The following is a 17832-nucleotide window of genomic DNA, read 5'->3' as shown; positions in this document are numbered from 1 at the left end:
TCTTATGGGCCGGAACGAGCTTGCTCACCTTAAGGACCTTGACGAGGATCGCTACCTCCATATGCAAATGTGGCTACAACAACAACCACATCCTTCATAATGACTTCTAAGCGGATTATTTCTGGTCAGCACGTCAGCGGGTTTGTTCTCTGCTTCTCTTGATGGCCCGGGACCCAGAAAAGTCCGATTGCCTTCCCTCCACGTATATCGTCATAGTCTATTCGGACAAGCGTGCTTGCAACGAAATCATCGCCGGGACTCGGACCAAAAATGCAAATTTGCCCATGAACATTCCACTAAGAAACTCGGGCAAACTTCTCACATATCACTGAGGGCTGCCCGATTCAAATTTCAAGCTCAAAAACAAAATAAAAAAGGATCTTGGACCACCGTCTAATGAGCGCTTCACATTCCACTTGGGAACTGGGCAAACTTATCACATATCACTGAGGGTTGTCCGATTCGAATTTTAAGCTCAAAAACTTAAAAACACTCAGACCACCGTCTAATAAAAGCTACACCTGTCAGGAAGCCTATATGATTACCTAATTTCTAGGACCCATTAAAAACTCCTGCTTCTATGCTCACTCCAATTTGGGTACATTTGTGCATACAAAGGGTGATTTTTTAGCTATTATCTTTTTGGCAGCACTGGTTTAAACAGCTCACGCTCATTTCGTTTTTTGTTTCACTGTTCAATATCTTCAGTTTGGTCTATAATTTAACCATGAATCGTCTTACAAACGAACAACGCTTGCAAACTATTGAATTGCATTGAAATGCATTGGAAGACAACATTGGAGCATTTATTCAACATCTTCAAAGACTATATTATATGGACCGTACTATCGATTCAAATAAAGATGTCATGCATTTTTGTGACAAAGGCATTACATCAAGTATGTCATTGAGAAATAAGATTAGCACCGCCCCATTATTATGTACTTTCTTAATCATTCTGCGAGGGAATAGCTGAACATAGCCTGATGCCGGGCCAAACCCCATGGGTGCGTATCGGACAATCCAGTGCACCAGGGCAATAAATTTTCCTAAAGTCTACGAATCCCCTTCATACCTAAAAGCTGCAAAAGAGAAGACAAAACCTTTCCATATGGCTTTTCTTAAATTGCAATAATCCTAAATACAGCTTCTTTTTAATTTCCCTTTTGAGACCCCCCATATTGCCATATTCACGCTACATGTCCGCTTTGGGTTTGTTAGGTCAAGCAAATCAGAGGCCTAATTCTCGCATCCGTTATCGAGCGAGTTTTTGTTCGAAGATTAATTTCGTTCCTGAGGTACAAATTAGATCATGGCTTACGATCGTAATTTGTCAAAAAGTTATCGATTTCGGGGAAGAAAAACCGATAAGTTGAGCATATTTTGCCATCTCAAAGGTAAACAATGCAAATAGTTGTTGTTAAAAAAAGTTGCTACTACTGAAAAATAAATAAAACATGTTTTGAACAATATGCAATTGTTTTTTTAACGATATGTTAATGTTTTTATACTATATATTGTTGTTTTATGTGAAAGAGGACAAAAAAATATCGCCTCTAGCACAGCCATCGGTGCTTGTTTGATGTTTGTTTTTTCGGGTAGGCAAAAGGAGAAGACCAGCCAAAATACAATTGGATAAAGTCAAAACGTTTTGCTTGAAAAATAGATTCAGCTGGTCATGTTTGTAGATAATTTGCTTTGCAGAATTTGGCTTAAGCACAAAGTTAATTTTTGTCCAATTAAGATACCAAGAATGTAAGTGTATTATAATTATTGTTTTATTTTATGAAATAAATACATCGATGTCCTATTTTTAGCCTAGTTTCCTGAAAATAGACGATAATTTGTTATTTACAATAGGTAAATTGTTGCGGGCAAAAACTCGCACTTTTCTATTCGAAGTTTCGAATAGAATTAATCGATAACGATGCCATAATCCAAAAAATGCGAAACTCGATCGCAATAAGTCGATTGCAGATGCGAGAATTAGGCCCCAGTTTTGCTCTAAGTGAGTCCCTACGGACATGCAAACCAAAAGGAAATTGATTTTCTTATAAAAAAATTAAGCCTTTACTGTTGTTGTAGCAGCGTTTTGTGTACTGAGGCGGCAGCCCTTGCCGATGAAGGACTCCTTCGGGCCAATCCCGTATATGATTGTTCGTCTTGTTTTAAAATATAAAATATAAAACGTCATTTTCTTGCTGGCAATCCAGCGGTTCCATCATTTTTGTGGTTTTTATTATTATACTAACCTCACTACAACTGAATATATGTTGATCCCGACAAATCCTTTTTCGGAGACCTTTCTTACCATATAATTTTTTATGCAAATTTTTCATCGCGCACATAATTAAGGATACAAGAGTTTTTTCTAAAAAACGATCAAAGTTATTAAGCATTTTTAATAATTTGTAGCAGAACCATTCTTATTGATAACTGCTTCACGGACATGCATTGAATTTTTGAACGAGCACTCTTATCGAATTGTCCCAAAACTTTTGCTTTACATGACGGGATATATGGTTTGGAACATTATACTACTGAAATATCCAGGTAACCGGCATATTTTCGTCGACATATGGCAACATTATATCACTTAAAGTCCTTGCGTACTGGAATTGGTCCATAACATCATAAATTTTGTGCAAAGGTTCAACGCCGCGTGAAGACATACCACCCCAAAGCATAATAGATTCCCCACCGCATTTGAGAATAGCTCGAGTGTACCTTGGATTGTACTCAGCGCACTTTGGGCGGCGAATGTGCTTTTTACCATCAGAAAAGACTTAGTTTACCCTTTTCCATTCAACAGACGTCGAGTGGCGGAATTCGACGTTTTTGGTTTCGCTCCCACATTAAAGGCATCTTCCGGAAAATTCTTCCCATTTATCCTATCTCCCACAAACGGCATTTTACAATGCTACTGATGGTTTACTTTCATTTTCATTGAAAACTTCAATCCATACCTCGTTTGCTAATTTATGAGGATTTTCTTTTCGACTTGTGCTGTTGTTATTCGGCTTCTCTGTTGACAAGCAAACTTTTCTGTGGTGGTATTCTTGTTGTTGTAGTAGCAGTGTGTGGTACACAGGCGGCAGCCCTTGCCGATGAAGGAATTCATCGGGTCAATCTGGTACGTACAACCGGCTGACTTCACTTCTTCTTGGTCCATAGTAATTTAACTAGGGGACTATTCCTCCCGTAACCATTTATATGTTGCCCACCCTTGGCTACAATTTTTTGTCAGATTGGGATGACCATGAATTAAGTCATTTCAACCCAATTATTTTCTATAAATTTGTCCTAAATATGAAAAAGCATGCATTTATTTATATTATAATTACATTCAAATACTTACGTTTTAAAATTTGTTTTAAATATTTTTATCAAGTAATAATTCCATTCGATTGCTTCTGAGTTCACGAAGGGATTTCGTACAGCTGATTCTCGATAATGCACTCGTTAACGAATGCCATAAACTCGTATGTTGATAGTACTGATTCGTTAACGAATTCGGTAATGCGAAAACAAAAATTTTCGAACAATTTTACTCGCTCACGTATGCGGTAATTCGGCCCCAGAAAACAATACAAACCTAATGTATTAAGTTGACAAGAAAAAAATAACTGTTCCAAATTTTGTGCACGATCGCCTTTTTCATTTTGAATGGGTATAGCAAAGTAACGGTAAATTCAGTGTGGCCAATAACATAAATTCAGGTGTTCAGTCAAAACAAACAATGTCAAAACTTTGCGTTTTTCTCATTGCATGGCTTGAAAGTTTTTGAAATGCAGCATCCCGCGGTAGTGTTCTTAATTAAGGCTGGTACTACGTTCGCTTTTCGGGATATTTTACGCCGACTACTTCTATTAAATAATGAATTTTAAAGCGAAAAACGGGTCGATTTCATACAGTAGGACATTCCCTCATTACTAGTGGTGAAATTTTAATAAAATTATTATTTTATCATTGACATTTGTGTAGTCTTTCGAAAAAATTAATCGCGAAAAACATGGGGTTACAGTTTTCAACGGTGAAAACGAAAATAGGACCACCCATTAGTTGCACGGAACTGTCTAGCACATCCCTGGGAAAATATCTTTCGATTGGTGATTAATTTCATTAAAATCCACTATTTATAAATCCCTTTGTTATACATACATATATACAAGAGAGCCAATGTGGCTAATTAAAATTATTGACATAGGTTTTACTAGTGAAAAAAGAATATAGAACTTCTCAAGTATTTTTCTAGATGATGTATAAGAAAATCACATGTAATTGATGTTTGCCCTGATAGCAGCTCTTCTTAAAGCTTAAAAAAATTTAAACCTATTTAAAATAAGATTAATGGGTCGAATATGGATTGCAATCCGACTACAGTTGCATTGCCAGGAGACAAAAGCACGAGGTAAAAATTTGTATAAAGTTGGCAATTTTAGTCACTTTCATTTAAAATCACTATTTTTAGCTACTGAGAATTTTATAAAAAAGTACGTAATTCAATACAAAAATGAAAATTTCTGTAACAAATTTGGTCGTTGTGCAACGTGCAACTGAAGTTGGGTTGCCATCCATAATCGAGCCATAAAATTCAACTAATACTAGTACTGCTATTCATTACTTAAATCATTAATTAGAGTTGTTACATTGGGTAATATAGAGTCATGTTTTGTTTTAACTCCAAAAATCAGCTGCTGTATGAGTACCCAGACATAGAAACAGCTTTTTGGATATCGTATTTTCATGGCCATGAAACATTTGAAACACACTTCGACCGCTTTTAGGGGTTTATCGAATTTCATTCTTAATCCTGGCATATCAATGTAGGCATGACTAATTGGTTTACAGTTATTGCCCACAAAATAGATTTTAGGTTCATTTTCGATTTTCAAACGTTTTACAGTGTGCTGCTGCTGTTGTTCACATTGATCATCTTCGGCAAAGGGATCTGACTGCAAATGCATCAAACAAGAACGAATGGATGTCTCATTATATGCTAATATTATGGTATATGTATAGCCTTACCTGGCTGTATGTTATAAAACATTCTTGTATCTCCTGTTTGCGACGATATCTTGGATTTGGTATGATATATGGTACTAACATCAGAGCAAAGGCTAACTTGCTATCTGTATCATTGAATTTATTGCAATAAAAAGAAAATAATAAATTAACGTTTACTGGATTAGGTTTTAAAAATTTCCTACTATACTTTTACTCACCCTCTTCATTACAATTCTCTGCATCTTCGATATTTTTGAATATATCCCTAATCCAGTTGTCACGCATGTGTTTGGTTTTATCCATTACCTTGTAATAATAATTTCTCCATTCGTTAATACTTTTCGCCTTAGGATACATCAACTTGAAATCAATTTCAAACTAAAAAAGAAAATTTTGTAAAATTATTGTAGAACTGATTCATTGAAGTATTTAAAAAAAGTTTTCATCGAAATTATTTTTCAAGCGTAGTGTGACCGATTCAAGTTTCAGCTTAATAGTAAAGTACCTATAACAGCCATATTCGTGTGGCCCAATTTACCCCAAATATGCTGTTAATTAATTAATTATCCAGATCTTCAATAGGGACCTTGCAACTTGGGGTTGCTCCGCGAGCGATATGATAGTAAGTAGAGTAAGATATATCCTAGCTCAATAAAAATAAGTGCTGCTTCGCCTGCCCTACCGTAGTTAAGATAAAACTACATTGGTTTGACGAAAGAGGTTAACTAAATTAGGAGTATCTGGATGTTTAAGAACGAGATTCGACTACACAACATCGATCCACTCACAATCTCCTCATACCGAATAGGCTTGCAGGATATTCTTCAGCATACTGTAACCAATGCAACTTCATCGTTGCAGCCGAATATAGTCCTTGACAAATGCCCGTCATCAATAGCAAATTATGAGAAAGTTCAACCGTTAAAAAACAAAGCTACTATGGTTCAATTAAGACCCGATGGTGTAGCAAAGTGAATCCATATCTCTAAAAGTTAGATACCACCCCCAATATCTGTCCTGAAATCAATACAGGACGCTATGACCCGAATCACCTATTTACATACCCGGAAATCCTATTAAACTGGACCTCTGCAATTAAAGCGGCAAAGATCTGGAGATGGAAGCAGGGTCTGAATGGTCTTTGAATAAAACAATGTTGGCCAGGGATGGAAAAGTCAGTACTTTAGTACTTTTATCAGCCCTTTTTCCATTCGAAGAGTATCGTAGTACCCCTGCTAAGATGCACTAAGATTAGCAGGTCGTTTGAGATTTTAATGTGTAGCAGTTCATATTAAGATAAAGAGTCCTTATGACGAGTCGATATTTACAACTTATTTAGCCTCTAGAAGGCTTTGGTAGAAGGGAGGGTCCCTGACACTTGAGACCTAATTTCTATATTAGAATCGCTTTCTACTCCTAAATTCCTTTCATTTAGGTTCCACGTTGTACCTATTGGTCTATATATCGGTTTGTAGGGTTTTGGGTTGGGGCGTACCCCCTAGGCAACTGACGCAAAATTTTAATATCCGATTTTCGTTTTGGGTTGCTATCAATGTGCAATCAAAAAATCCAATAAATCGGTTCGCCAATAGCTTATGTATATCTCGCATTTATCGCAAAAGATGGAGACCTTTCGTCTTCGGTTAGGATTATAGGTATATAAGAGGATGTTGAACAGTGTAATTAGTAAGGAAGCATTTATTGTCCGATTTCGATTTGACACAGTGACTTAGGTTAGTCCGATTTGACACAGTGTCTTATGTTAGGCTTTTCGACGTCTATAATAGGATATAGCTACCAAAAAGACCAATATTTTGTTCTAGAAATTTAAACAATGACTTGTACCTATTAGACCACTCAATATCCGTGCCGAATTTGACCCAAATGAGACCTTATTTCGATGTAGCTCCTATGGGGTCATACAATATGCATTTTTCACCGGATTCTGCCGAAAGATGGTTTACATATTTACTCGAGGTGGTGGGTATCCAAAGTTTGGCCCGGCCGAATTTAAGGCCTTTTTATTTGTTTTTATCTATTGCGTTCTCTACATCCAAATGCCATTATTTTGAGACATATTGTCCAAATTGGTGCACTTGCCCATTTGGGGGATCCGATTTCCATTCTACAATACCTTTAAAGACCTTTCATTTGAACCCCATATTGTCACGATAGGTCTACATATTCCGTTTAAGATTTTTTGATGGCGGGCCGACTTTCATATACTTGGTCCTTGATATTCATATCATATTCGTACTTACAAATACCATCCGTTTCGTACCCATATTGCCCCAATCGGTAACTATGTCAATCCCGGGGGTCGTTTGGGGATGGGGAGGGCCCTAGACTGGGAGCCTAATTTACATATCATTGATCCCCAAACTTTTGGCAGGATGTTAACTTTTTTCATCAGGGGGCCAAATTTTACCATCTGTGAAAATTCCATTAAAATCGGTTCAGCCGTTTTTGAGTCTATACGAAACAGACAAACAAACAAAGCGATACCCTTTCATTATACTCACAACCATAGGATGGGGGTATACATGTTTCGTCATTCCGGTTGTAACACCTCGAAAGGGTGTACATATTCTAGATCGTCTTGACAAATTAAGTCGATTTTGCCGTGTCCGTCCGTCTGACTGCCGAAAGCACGGTAGCTTTCTAAGGAGTAAAGCTAGGCGCTTGAAATTTTGCACAAATACTTCTTATTAGTGTAGGTGGTTTGGGATTGTAAATGGGTTAAATCGGTTCAAGTTTTGATATAGCTGCCATATAAACCGATCTTGGGTCTTGACTTCTTGACCCACTGGAGGGCGCAATTCTTATCCGATTTGGCTGAAATTTAGCTGAGGTGTTTCGTTATGATTTCCAACATCTGTGATAAGTATTGGTAAAAACGGTCCATAAACTGATATAGCTGTAATATGTTTTGATATAGCTGCCATATAAACAGATCTTGGATCTTGACTTCTTAAGCCTCTAGAGGGCGCAATTCCTATCCGACTTGGCTGATATTTTGCATGACGTGTTTCGTTATGACTTCCAACCACTGTGCCAAGTGTGGTTCAAATAGGTTCATAACCTGATATAGCTGCCATATAAACCGAACTTGAATCTTGATTTCTTAAGCCTCTAGAGGGCGCTATTTTTATCTGATTTAGATGAAATTTTCCATGACATGTTTTGTTATGACTTTTAACAACTGTGCCAAACATGGTTAAATCGGTCCATAACCTGATATAGCTGCCCATATAAACCAATTTGGGATCTTGTCTTCTTGAGCCTCTATAGGGCTTAATTATTTTCCGATTTGGTTGAAATTTTGTACAACGACTTTCCCTTAACCTTCAACATACGTGTCAAATATGGTCTAAATCGGTCTACAGCCTGATATAGCTCCCATACAAACCGACATCTTTGCACAGGAAGTACCTCCTGATGGAGGTGATCCATGAGAGAACTAAAGAGGCACCGCGTCACAATTCATAGAGCACCATTTGAATGGATAGAGTTCAAATGGCGACTCCACAATGGCCCTGCATAGTTTGCCACTGGCCAGCCAATGACGTCATGGAGGCCACCGTAGCGCAGAGGTTAGCATATCCGCCTATGACGCCGAACGCCTGGCTTCGAATCCTGGCGAGAGACAAATTTTCAGCGGTGGTTATCGCATCCTAATAACGGCGACAGTTAGGTGACAGTGAGGTACTACGCCGTTCGGGCTCGGCATTAAAAAGTAGGCACCTCATCATTGAGCTTGAACTTGAATCGCGCAGCACTCACTGATATGTGATTTAAATTTTTAAACATATAGTTTTGGAAAGGAAAGTATTTCTCATATTTTTAATTCTTAAGGAAAATTTTGTTTACTTTGTCCCTACCAGTTCATCACATTTTTCATTCTGCAATACAGCATATTTGTCCACATACTCCAGGGCATTGATTTGTTCATTTTGTAACTCATTTTGTCTGTATTGATGGGACTTTTTCCATGCCATGACTACCTCATCCCATGATTCAATCCGAGGAGATTGTAAAATATCCAAATCGCTTTCTTGAAAATCTTGAAATGCTTCGTTATCGTCGACTGAAGAATTTTCCACCACTAGGGGAACATATTTTCAACAAAGTTGTACAAAAATGTAGGTTGTGATTTTTAAGACTTACCCTTCTCCTCTGTATCTAGTTTTTCTCGTTTACTTATAACACCTGCAGCCCTTAATCGTGTCCTATTATTGTTATAGGCGTCGTATAGTTTGCCTTTGGGTAAATGGCGATTTCTGAAAGGAACATAATATGTTTCTGACACTTCTGTAGGGAAAATCTCCACTATGTATTGTGCCAATTGTATGAACTCTTCTCGTGATAGTCTATAAAGAATGGGGAAAAGATTAAAAAAGTTTTTTTTTTATTTATGAATCTTCATTGAATGCACCTACTTTCTTTCTGGATCATTGTCATGTATATATGTTATAATGGCCTTAGCTATCTTTGTACGATGTTTATTTTCTAAATTTGGTACCTTTAACATATCCTGGATATCACGAATTTGACAGATTTCCTGTTGAAATATAAATAGCCATAAGAGTAATGCCAATAAGTTGAGTTGGAACTGAGTTTTTATTTGAAAACTTTTATACCAGGGGTATTGGTAGGTCGTGCACATATCGCACGTTACTATAATCGCTATATGGGCTTGGTTGAGAATCTGAATCGTTGAGATTGTTTGGAGAACCTGAAAAAACAAATAAGCAGGAGGTAAATTGAACCACATCGTTTATCGATAAATGATCGATATTTTTTGTTAAACTTGTAAAAAGGTGCTAAATTCGCCGGCACGATTTGTATTGGGTTGCCCAAAAAGTAATTGCGGATTTTTTAAAAGAAAGTAAATGCATTTTTAATTAAACTTAGAATGAACTTTAATCAAATATACTTTTTTACACTTTTTTTCTAAAGCAAGCTAAAATTAACAGCTGATAACCAACAGAAGAAGGAATGCAATTACAGAGTCACAAGCTGTGAAAAAATTTGTCAACGCCGACTATATGAAAAATCCGCAATTCCTTTTTGGGCAACCCAATATATATCCTCCATCATGAATGGCATTTGTTAAATTCTTTGCAAGGTTCCTCTTTAAAGCCTAGTACTGACTTCATTCACAGCGAAAATGCCTATTTAATTATTGCGAAATCTGACCAACTCTTTTTCATTGTCAGAACACAAACAAAAGTCAAACACCAACACATAACAAAGACAATAGCGTGGGAGCAGAGTTGATTCGGCCTTTTCAGTGAGCAATTTTACGCACAATTTACGCAAAATTGTGGGAAATTTATCCTGAAACAGCGACATGTCGTCTTTATTTTGCTCATAGAACTCAATACCACTTGTACGGAATGTGTTCGCATTATCTTCGTCACCATTTTTTTATAGTGCGTGCGTTTTGATAGTTGTTCGTGTGAAAGGTCAAACCCAGTACTAGGCTTAAAGGCAGAAAAAGATTAATGGTAGGACAAACAAAAATCTCATTGATTTTTTTCTATATTTCGATAAGAATTGCTTCCTTAGGTGCTCAAGATATCAAATCGAGGTTAATTTGGGAGCTATATCAGGTTTGGACTATGTATATTTGACGTGAATGTAGGATTAGAGCTGGCAAACTACCGATAATCGCAACATTCGATATTTTTAAAAGTCAAAAGTGATGAACTTTGACACCCTATATATCACCCTTTACTAAAGATATGCATCCACAACAGATATGCATCCACATTTTCCAGAAAACCTATGCCCCCTCTACAAATCTCTAGAACATTTTGTACAGCTAAGATCAACAGATGAAAAGTTGTAGACCCACTTGGTCACATTTGACAGCCTTAATAGGTCTTCCACCCATGCAAATGCAAATTTTCGCATGAACATTCCATTCCAGGGAGCTGCGGCAAACTTCTCCCAAATCAATGAGTGCTGTCCGATTCAATTTTAAGTTCAATGATAAGGCACCTCCTTTTTATAGCCAAGTCCGAACGGCGTGCCGCAGAGCGACACCTCTTAGGGGAGAAGTTTTTTACATGGTAAAGTATCTCACAAATGTCGCCAGGGGGGGATAACCACCGCAGAATAATTTTCTGATGGTCCTGCCAGGATTCGAAGCCAGGTGTTCTGCGTCATAGGCGGGCATGCTAACCTCAGCGCCACTGTCCATCCATGACGGGATAGCTGTGAGCACTACACAGACTGAAACTTTGAGTCTCCATCTGTTTGTTCATCGCTGTAACGAGAAGCTTAACTTTGGGCTATCCGCAAGTTGCGTTTAGAGGAATGCTCCATGCGGAGTAGCTGCAACGGCAGTCGCGGACAATCAGCGGTATCAGTAAGAGGCCGGGCGGCACCGGCTCTGCATAAGTACTGAGTGCCTATGATGCTCGATATGACAAGGCGAGTTATTGGCGCCTTTCAATAACCAATGGCCATCGCTTTCCTGCAGCTATCGGTCCTATAGACCGGAACGAGCTTGCTCATCTATCAACAACAAGAAACAAGACCTTCAAGCCACTAGCTGGCAGCATTTGATCTACTGACAAAGAAACCTTGTTGACTTCACAAAAGACGGCATTGACTGGTCATTGGTAAACTATGCAGAGTCATTGTGAAGTCGCCAGCTGAGCTCTAGGCAATTCAAAATGGTACTCTACGAATTGTCACGAAGTGCCTCTTCAGTGCTCACATAGATCATCTCCTTCAGGAGGCAATTTCTGAGCAAAGACACAATAATATGTTAGCATATTATTTAGCATTATCTATTAGGCTGTTATTGCAGCAGAGATGTTTACAAATAAAAAAATGGAAAATATTTCACATTTCAAGTAGCAGATTTATTTGTTTTTTTTTTATTTATCCTACAATTAATTGGTTAACTTAAAATTAAAATTGTCTGCCTTTTTTCGCTTTTTATTATCTTCCCAGCATTAATAATTCCAATAATAAGAGAGCTCTCAACTCCGTCCCTTCCTTTTATGGAACTATCATATGACACAAAAGGAAGGTGGGCAGTTCGCCATTTTCTCAGCCCATATATGCTTCCCTGGAGTCCATGTCATATGAGTCTCTCTGTCAACTCATCCATAACTCTTTTGTGCCATATTGTCTAGTTTTGGTCACTATTGCGTCTAGAGGATATCTTGCGGGTTCTAACAGTCCCATTACGCCGTACACTTAAAATTTTGTTGCTCTGTTCATCTATGTACTTACTGCTATTATTATCCACTTTATGTCTGTTACGTCTGAGTGGAATTAACCCGGCTGCCCTCAGCTGAGTTCTGGCATTGTGATAGGCATCGAATAACTTGCCCAAAGCTGGTCGTCCCTGTGTACATGGCACATAATAGGTTTCTTTTAATTCTGTCGGGAAAATATCCACAATTGTTTGTGACAGTTGTTGAAAATGTTCTCTTATTAGCCTAAAAGGAAGAGAAGAAAAGGACGACAATTGGAATTAGGTAGAATTCTGCTTCAAAAAAATATAGCCAGCAGGAATGAAAAAAGGACAAACGCTAAAATTGCTTAGATGTTCCCGCAGTATTCAACATGGGTTCAGCATTAAACGTGTTTTATTTGAGGGCTACACCAGATTTAGAGTTGTCGTTGTAGAAGCGGAGTATACCTAGGATGAATATTAGAAGTTTAAAAATAACGTCAAATAAGTGCGCAAGCAGTAAAGTAAGAAACCCGATTAAGTTGAAAAGAGGGTGTGGATATCAATCCGCCCCATGCCATTATGGACATACACCTAAGCCAGTAATCGGATTGTTGTGCGCTCTAAATACTAAAAAATTAACCTCGAAAAAGAAAATCTAAGTTAGGAATTCCGTGCTAATTGTTGTCCATGCCATGCCTCTGAGTTGGTTCATGTCTGGTATTGTGTCCCCACCTAAGTGCCGGTATTTGTCGCGAAAGCCGGGCAATGACAAAGGAAGTGCTCTAACGTATCATCATCTTCCCCGCATGCCCTACACATGCTATCACTTGCCGCATCGATTTTACATAAGTGAGCTCGTAGTCCTATGTGTCCTGTTATCATACCGAAAGGTATACTGACCTTCTTTTTTCCTTTCAGTAATAGCCTCGTCTTCTCATGATCTGGATCTCCCCATGGGATTTTTGCCGTTCTAAAGACCGTTCCGCTTTTCCACAGGGTTACATGCGCATTCGCCGACCACGCGACGCGAAAGTTGACGGCAGTTTGTTGACGGCAGTTATCTGGCCTCCACTGCCAAATCGTTTGATTTCTCACTCCCAGTTACTCCGCTATGAACCGGTACCCAACCGATGCGGATCGTGTCGCACTTAGAGAAGGCCTTAATATCCTTCTTACATTCCAAGACTGTTCGTGATCTTACCCTGTTTACGCTTTTCCACAGGGTTACATGCGCATTCGCCGACCACGCGACCCGAAAGGCCTCGGGTTAACCAAGTTTGTTGATGGCAGTTATCTGGCCTCCACTGCCAAATCGTCTGATTTCTCACTCCCAGTTACTCCGCTATGAACCGGTACCCAAACGATGCGGATCGTGTCGCACTTAGAGAAGGCCTTAATATCCTTCTTACATTCCAAGACTGTTCGTGATCTTACCCTGTTTACTGTCCTCAAAAATGTTAATATTCGACGTCCTCCCGATAACAACACATCTTGCATTCCGTGATCGCCCGCATTCTTCTTCTTCTTGCATTCCTTGATCGACAAAGAAACCTTGTTGACCACGTGCAAAGCAATTGGCCGGTCTGTGAAAAGTTATGCAGCGCCAGTGTGGTCTCGTCAGCTTTGTGATACGCAGTGGAATAATATTCAGATATGTCGAAATGCCGCCCTCGGAACTGCGACGGGCTGTCTCCTCAGTTCTCATGTGGACCATCTCCATCAGGAGACAAAGATCCTACCAGTGCGAAGACATAACTACACGCTGTCTAAGCAATACCTTTTGGGCTGTTATCGCAGAGAGCATCCTAATCGTCATCTTGTGGATAGATATCCACCGCTCAGAAGCCTTAAGGTAGATCTACATGATCTAGCGCGTGAGGTTCAGCGTTAAAAGAGAGAACCTCTAGGTCAAGCGGCATATCAAGCAGGTCTAGACAACATTCATGCAGACAAGGTAGCAGATGCGGTAAATGGCTACCGGGTGAATGTAATCCTTGGGGAACGATCGCCTCCCATAGCACCTGAAGAAACTAACCTCCCCAGGCAAACCAGAGTAGTTCTGGCTCAATTACGTTCCGGCAGATGCAGCCGCCTTAACTCCTACAGAGCAAGGATTGATGTCGACGTGCTGGATGTATGCCACGATTGTAATCAGGGACGCACGATACACGTCACCTGTTTAACTGCCCAGCCAGACCCAGATTCCTATGGACGCACCCCTTAGTCGCAGAGTTCCCGGGTCTTGATATTCAACAGAATCAAGCAGACGAAAGATAGAACACAACAAACTGCTACAACAAGAACAAGATAAAATTGTAGGTCATAAAGGGGTTTCGAACAGCTGCCATTTTTTGAGCTTTTATTCTGTGACATTTGACATGTAGAAACTATTCCGACATTATTGAGGTCCAATCTGTGTTATGTTCATTGCTGTCACGTTAAGCTTAGTTGCTACCTGGCGCGTCCACAGGTTGTGGATAGTGGAATGCTTCATACGGAGTAGCTGCAACGGCAGTCGCGGACAATCAGCGGTATCGAGCGGAGAGTCTCAGTGCCGGGCGGCACCGGCACTTGCGCAAATACTGAGTGCCTGTGATGCTCGATAATTGGCGCTTTAAATAACCAATGGCCACCATGTTCCCGCGGCGATATAGACCGGAACGTGCTTGCTCACCTACAGGAGCTTGACGAAATGAAAATGCGGCTACAACAACAACCGCATTTTTAAAAATGGAACGATACAAGCTTCAACAACACATTTCATTATTCACTACAAATTTGGTGAACGCTCTTTACTGGTCATGGATGTTGAAAATCATAACAGAAAGTCAAATGCAAAATTAATGTCTCTTTAGAACATAACGAAATCATAAAGTTCGCTAATTGGATGGTAAAAAAGCAAAAACACAGCCCTTTTATCACTCAAACTGTCCTAAGCATTACTTACTTAACATTTGGATCATTGTGTTGTATTAGGGCTATGATAGCTTTAGCCAATCTGGTGCGATGTTTATTTTCCAACTTTTGCATTCTTAGTATATCTTGGATCTCACGAATTTTGACAATGTCCTAAAAGGCATTTAAAAACAATTAAACAAAATTTCTGAAACAAATTGTGTTTTGGCTGTACGTACATCTTTTGTGGGCAGTTTATTCAAAGGAATTGGAGGGACATGGAAACTGGAGTATGTTGAAGGTAGAATAGAAGGCGAGGATATTGAGAACAACTGATTTTCGCCTCTCATATCATTGGTGGTTTCCTCATATATAAATTCTTCATCCTCTTCGTCATTGGTTTTAATAAGGAGAGTAGCGGGTTCTTCTTCGTCATTGGTTTTAATAAGGATAGCAGCGGGTGCCGTAGGAGGGGATAGTGTCAAGGGTTCTTGAATTTTAGTAGGGATAGGAGCTGAAAATATAGAGAAAAAATTAGCCAAAAAAGACTTTAAATAATAAAAAAAACTATTGCTTAAAATTTTAGCTTTGTTATGACTACTGCAACAAAAAGACAATAAGTTATATTTTTTACTTACTTATCACCTTTATATCCAATATAAAATCCAAATTATTTATAAATTGAGCCACATATTCGGTGAAAATATCCGGTTTGAGCACAAAATCTGTGGTCAACACTTGAACCTCCGCATTGCTGTCAATGTTGTAGGTTTTTTTCACTGCAAAGCAAAAGCAAACAAAAAATGGTTTGAAACAAACACTGTGTTTTATTTATGGCTATTGTTGTCGTCTTCTTGTGGTTGGTTCTCTGTATACCTTCGGCCATAAACGAATTGTAGGCATCACCACCACTAAAGTTGACCCGAACAATTTCCTTTTGTGTTTTGAAAGTGGTTTTTACAAATTTCATGCCACTCATTTTATCTTCACATTCACTTTGATCGCAACGTTCACTTGCTTAATTTATTTATTTTCTTTTAACTTTAATTCTGCAACCAATATCACGCCATTTATTCACAGAAACGTTTAATCAACACAATGGAAAAATATGTTTGGGGTCAATCATAATATGGTTCGTAATTGTGCGTCAGGGTTGTATTTTTGGTTTGGGTGAAAAATTGTGAGTACGGATTGTGTCAGTGTTGGCAAACTTTGTGTACCATAGTTGGTACGCATTTGAATAATAAGAATGAAATCTATCGCCGGTATACAAAACTTAATGTAGATTTGAATGGGTTTATTAGAAAGATTTCCTTTTTAGAACTGTCAAATAAACATATTTAAGGCAGTGATAGGCACACTAACATAAGTGAAAATAATATATTTTGTTTGTATGAGAGGCAGTAAATCCCGACCAATTAACCATGTATAAAATAACAACAATGATATGTAAAAAAACAACAATACCAGACATAAAGCAACTCAGGGTCGTGGTATGGAGAACAATTAGGGATTTTGTAAACAGCACGGAATTCCTGGCTTCAATTTTCTATTTAGTATATAGAGCGCACAACAAGCCGATTACTGGCTTAGTTGTATGTCCATAGTGGCAACGGGCGGATTAATATCCGCAACCACTTTTTATACCCTCCACCATAGGATGGGGGTATACTAATTTTGTCATTCTGTTTGTAACTCCCCGAAATATTAGTGTCCGTCTGTCTGTCTGTCGAAAGCACGCTTACTTTCGAAGGAGTAAAGCTAGCCGCTTGAAATTTTGCGCAAATACTTCTTATTTGTGTAGGTCGGTTGGGATTGTAAATGGACCATATCGGTCCATGTTTGCCATATAAACCGATCTTGGATCTTGACTTCTTGAGCCACTACAGGGCGCAATTCCTATACGATTTGGCTGAAACTTTGCACGACGTGTTTCATTATGACTTCCAACAACTGTGCCAAGTATGGTTCAAATCGGTCCATAACCTGATATATCTGCCATATGAACCGATCTTGAAAGTTGACTTCTTGAGCCACTAGAGTACGCAATTTTTATCCGATTTGGATGAAATATTGCATGAGGTGTATTGTTATGAATACCAACAACTGCGCCCAGAAGGGGCGAAATCAATGCATAACTGCCATATAAACCGATCTGGGGTCTTGACTTCTTGAGCCTTTAGAGGGCGCAAATCCTATCCGATTTCGCTTAAATTTTGCCCGACGTGTTTCGTTATGATTTTCAACAACTGTGCAAATTATGGTTCAAATCGGTCCATAACCTGATATATCTGCCATATGAACCGATCTTGAAAGTTGACTTCTTGAGCCACTAGAGTACGCAATTCTTATCCGATTTGGATGAAATTTTGCATGAGGTGTTTTGTTATGAATTCCAAATCGATGCATAACTGCCATACTTACCGATCTGGGATCTTGACTTTATACGGCGCAATTATTATCTGATTTGGGTGAAATTTTGTACAACGGCTTCTCCCATAACCTCCAACATACGTGTCAACTACGGTCTGAATCGGTCTATAACCTAATACAGCTCCCCTATAAAACGATCTCCCTATTTTACTTTTCGAGCCCCTAAAGGGCGAAATCCTTATTCGATTTGGCTGAAATTTTTCACAATGACTTCTACTGTGATCTCCAACATTCATTCCATTATGGTCCGAATCGGACCATAACTTGATATAGCTCTAATACATAGCAATTCTTTT

At 38.8% G+C, this 17832-nt stretch overlaps 2 protein-coding genes across 3 annotated transcripts; both read right to left on the bottom strand.

The window, feature by feature from the left end:
* Positions 1–4174: 4174 nt before the first annotated feature.
* Positions 4175–9538, bottom strand: LOC106087822 (uncharacterized). The gene is made up of 6 exons (XM_013252997.2): positions 9447–9538; positions 9175–9377; positions 8889–9112; positions 5226–5385; positions 5029–5132; positions 4175–4955 (listed from the first exon to the last, which is right to left on the bottom strand). The coding sequence occupies exons 1-6, from the start codon at positions 9536–9538 to the stop codon at positions 4614–4616; spliced, it is 1125 nt and encodes a 374-aa protein (XP_013108451.2). The 3' UTR covers positions 4175–4613.
* Positions 9539–9641: 103 nt separating this feature from the next.
* LOC131993989 (uncharacterized) lies at positions 9642–16380 on the bottom strand. Of its 2 annotated transcripts, XM_059368374.1 has the most exons (6): positions 15980–16380; positions 15742–15882; positions 15343–15617; positions 15156–15277; positions 12262–12470; positions 9642–9742 (listed from the first exon to the last, which is right to left on the bottom strand). In XM_059368374.1, the coding sequence occupies exons 1-6, from the start codon at positions 16080–16082 to the stop codon at positions 9642–9644; spliced, it is 951 nt and encodes a 316-aa protein (XP_059224357.1). In that variant the 5' UTR covers positions 16083–16380. The 2 variants fall into 2 exon arrangements, with proteins under 2 accessions (XP_059224357.1, XP_059224356.1); XM_059368373.1 differs by lacking the exon at positions 9642–9742 and having other exon boundaries at positions 11909–12470; positions 15980–16379.
* Positions 16381–17832: the final 1452 nt, after the last annotated feature.

The sequence above is a fragment of the Stomoxys calcitrans genome, chromosome 4, assembly GCF_963082655.1.
Source record: "Stomoxys calcitrans chromosome 4, idStoCalc2.1, whole genome shotgun sequence".
NCBI lineage: Eukaryota > Metazoa > Arthropoda > Insecta > Diptera > Muscidae > Stomoxys > Stomoxys calcitrans.
This window is presented reverse-complemented; position numbering and strand designations above follow the sequence as displayed.

Bases quoted from the DNA above. Each gene is read 5' to 3' on its own strand.
- LOC106087822 (XM_013252997.2), bottom strand. From the start codon at position 9,538: ATGTTAAAGGTACCAAATTTAGAAAATAAACATCGTACAAAGATAGCT. The intron at 9,378-9,446 runs GTAGGTGCATTC...CATTCTTTATAG, and splicing joins GACAATGATCCAGAAAGAAA to ACTATCACGAGAAGAGTTCA. The intron at 5,386-8,888 runs GTAGGGACAAAG...TTTCTTTTTTAG, and splicing joins ATGAAAAATGTGATGAACTG to TTTGAAATTGATTTCAAGTT.
- LOC131993989 (XM_059368373.1), bottom strand. From the start codon at position 16,082: ATGAGTGGCATGAAATTTGTAAAAACCACTTTCAAAACACAAAAGGAA. The intron at 15,618-15,741 runs GTAAGTAAAAAA...CTATATTTTCAG, and splicing joins ATTGGATATAAAGGTGATAA to CTCCTATCCCTACTAAAATT. The intron at 12,471-15,155 runs GTAAGTAATGCT...TCTTCCTTTTAG, and splicing joins CACAATGATCCAAATGTTAA to GCTAATAAGAGAACATTTTC.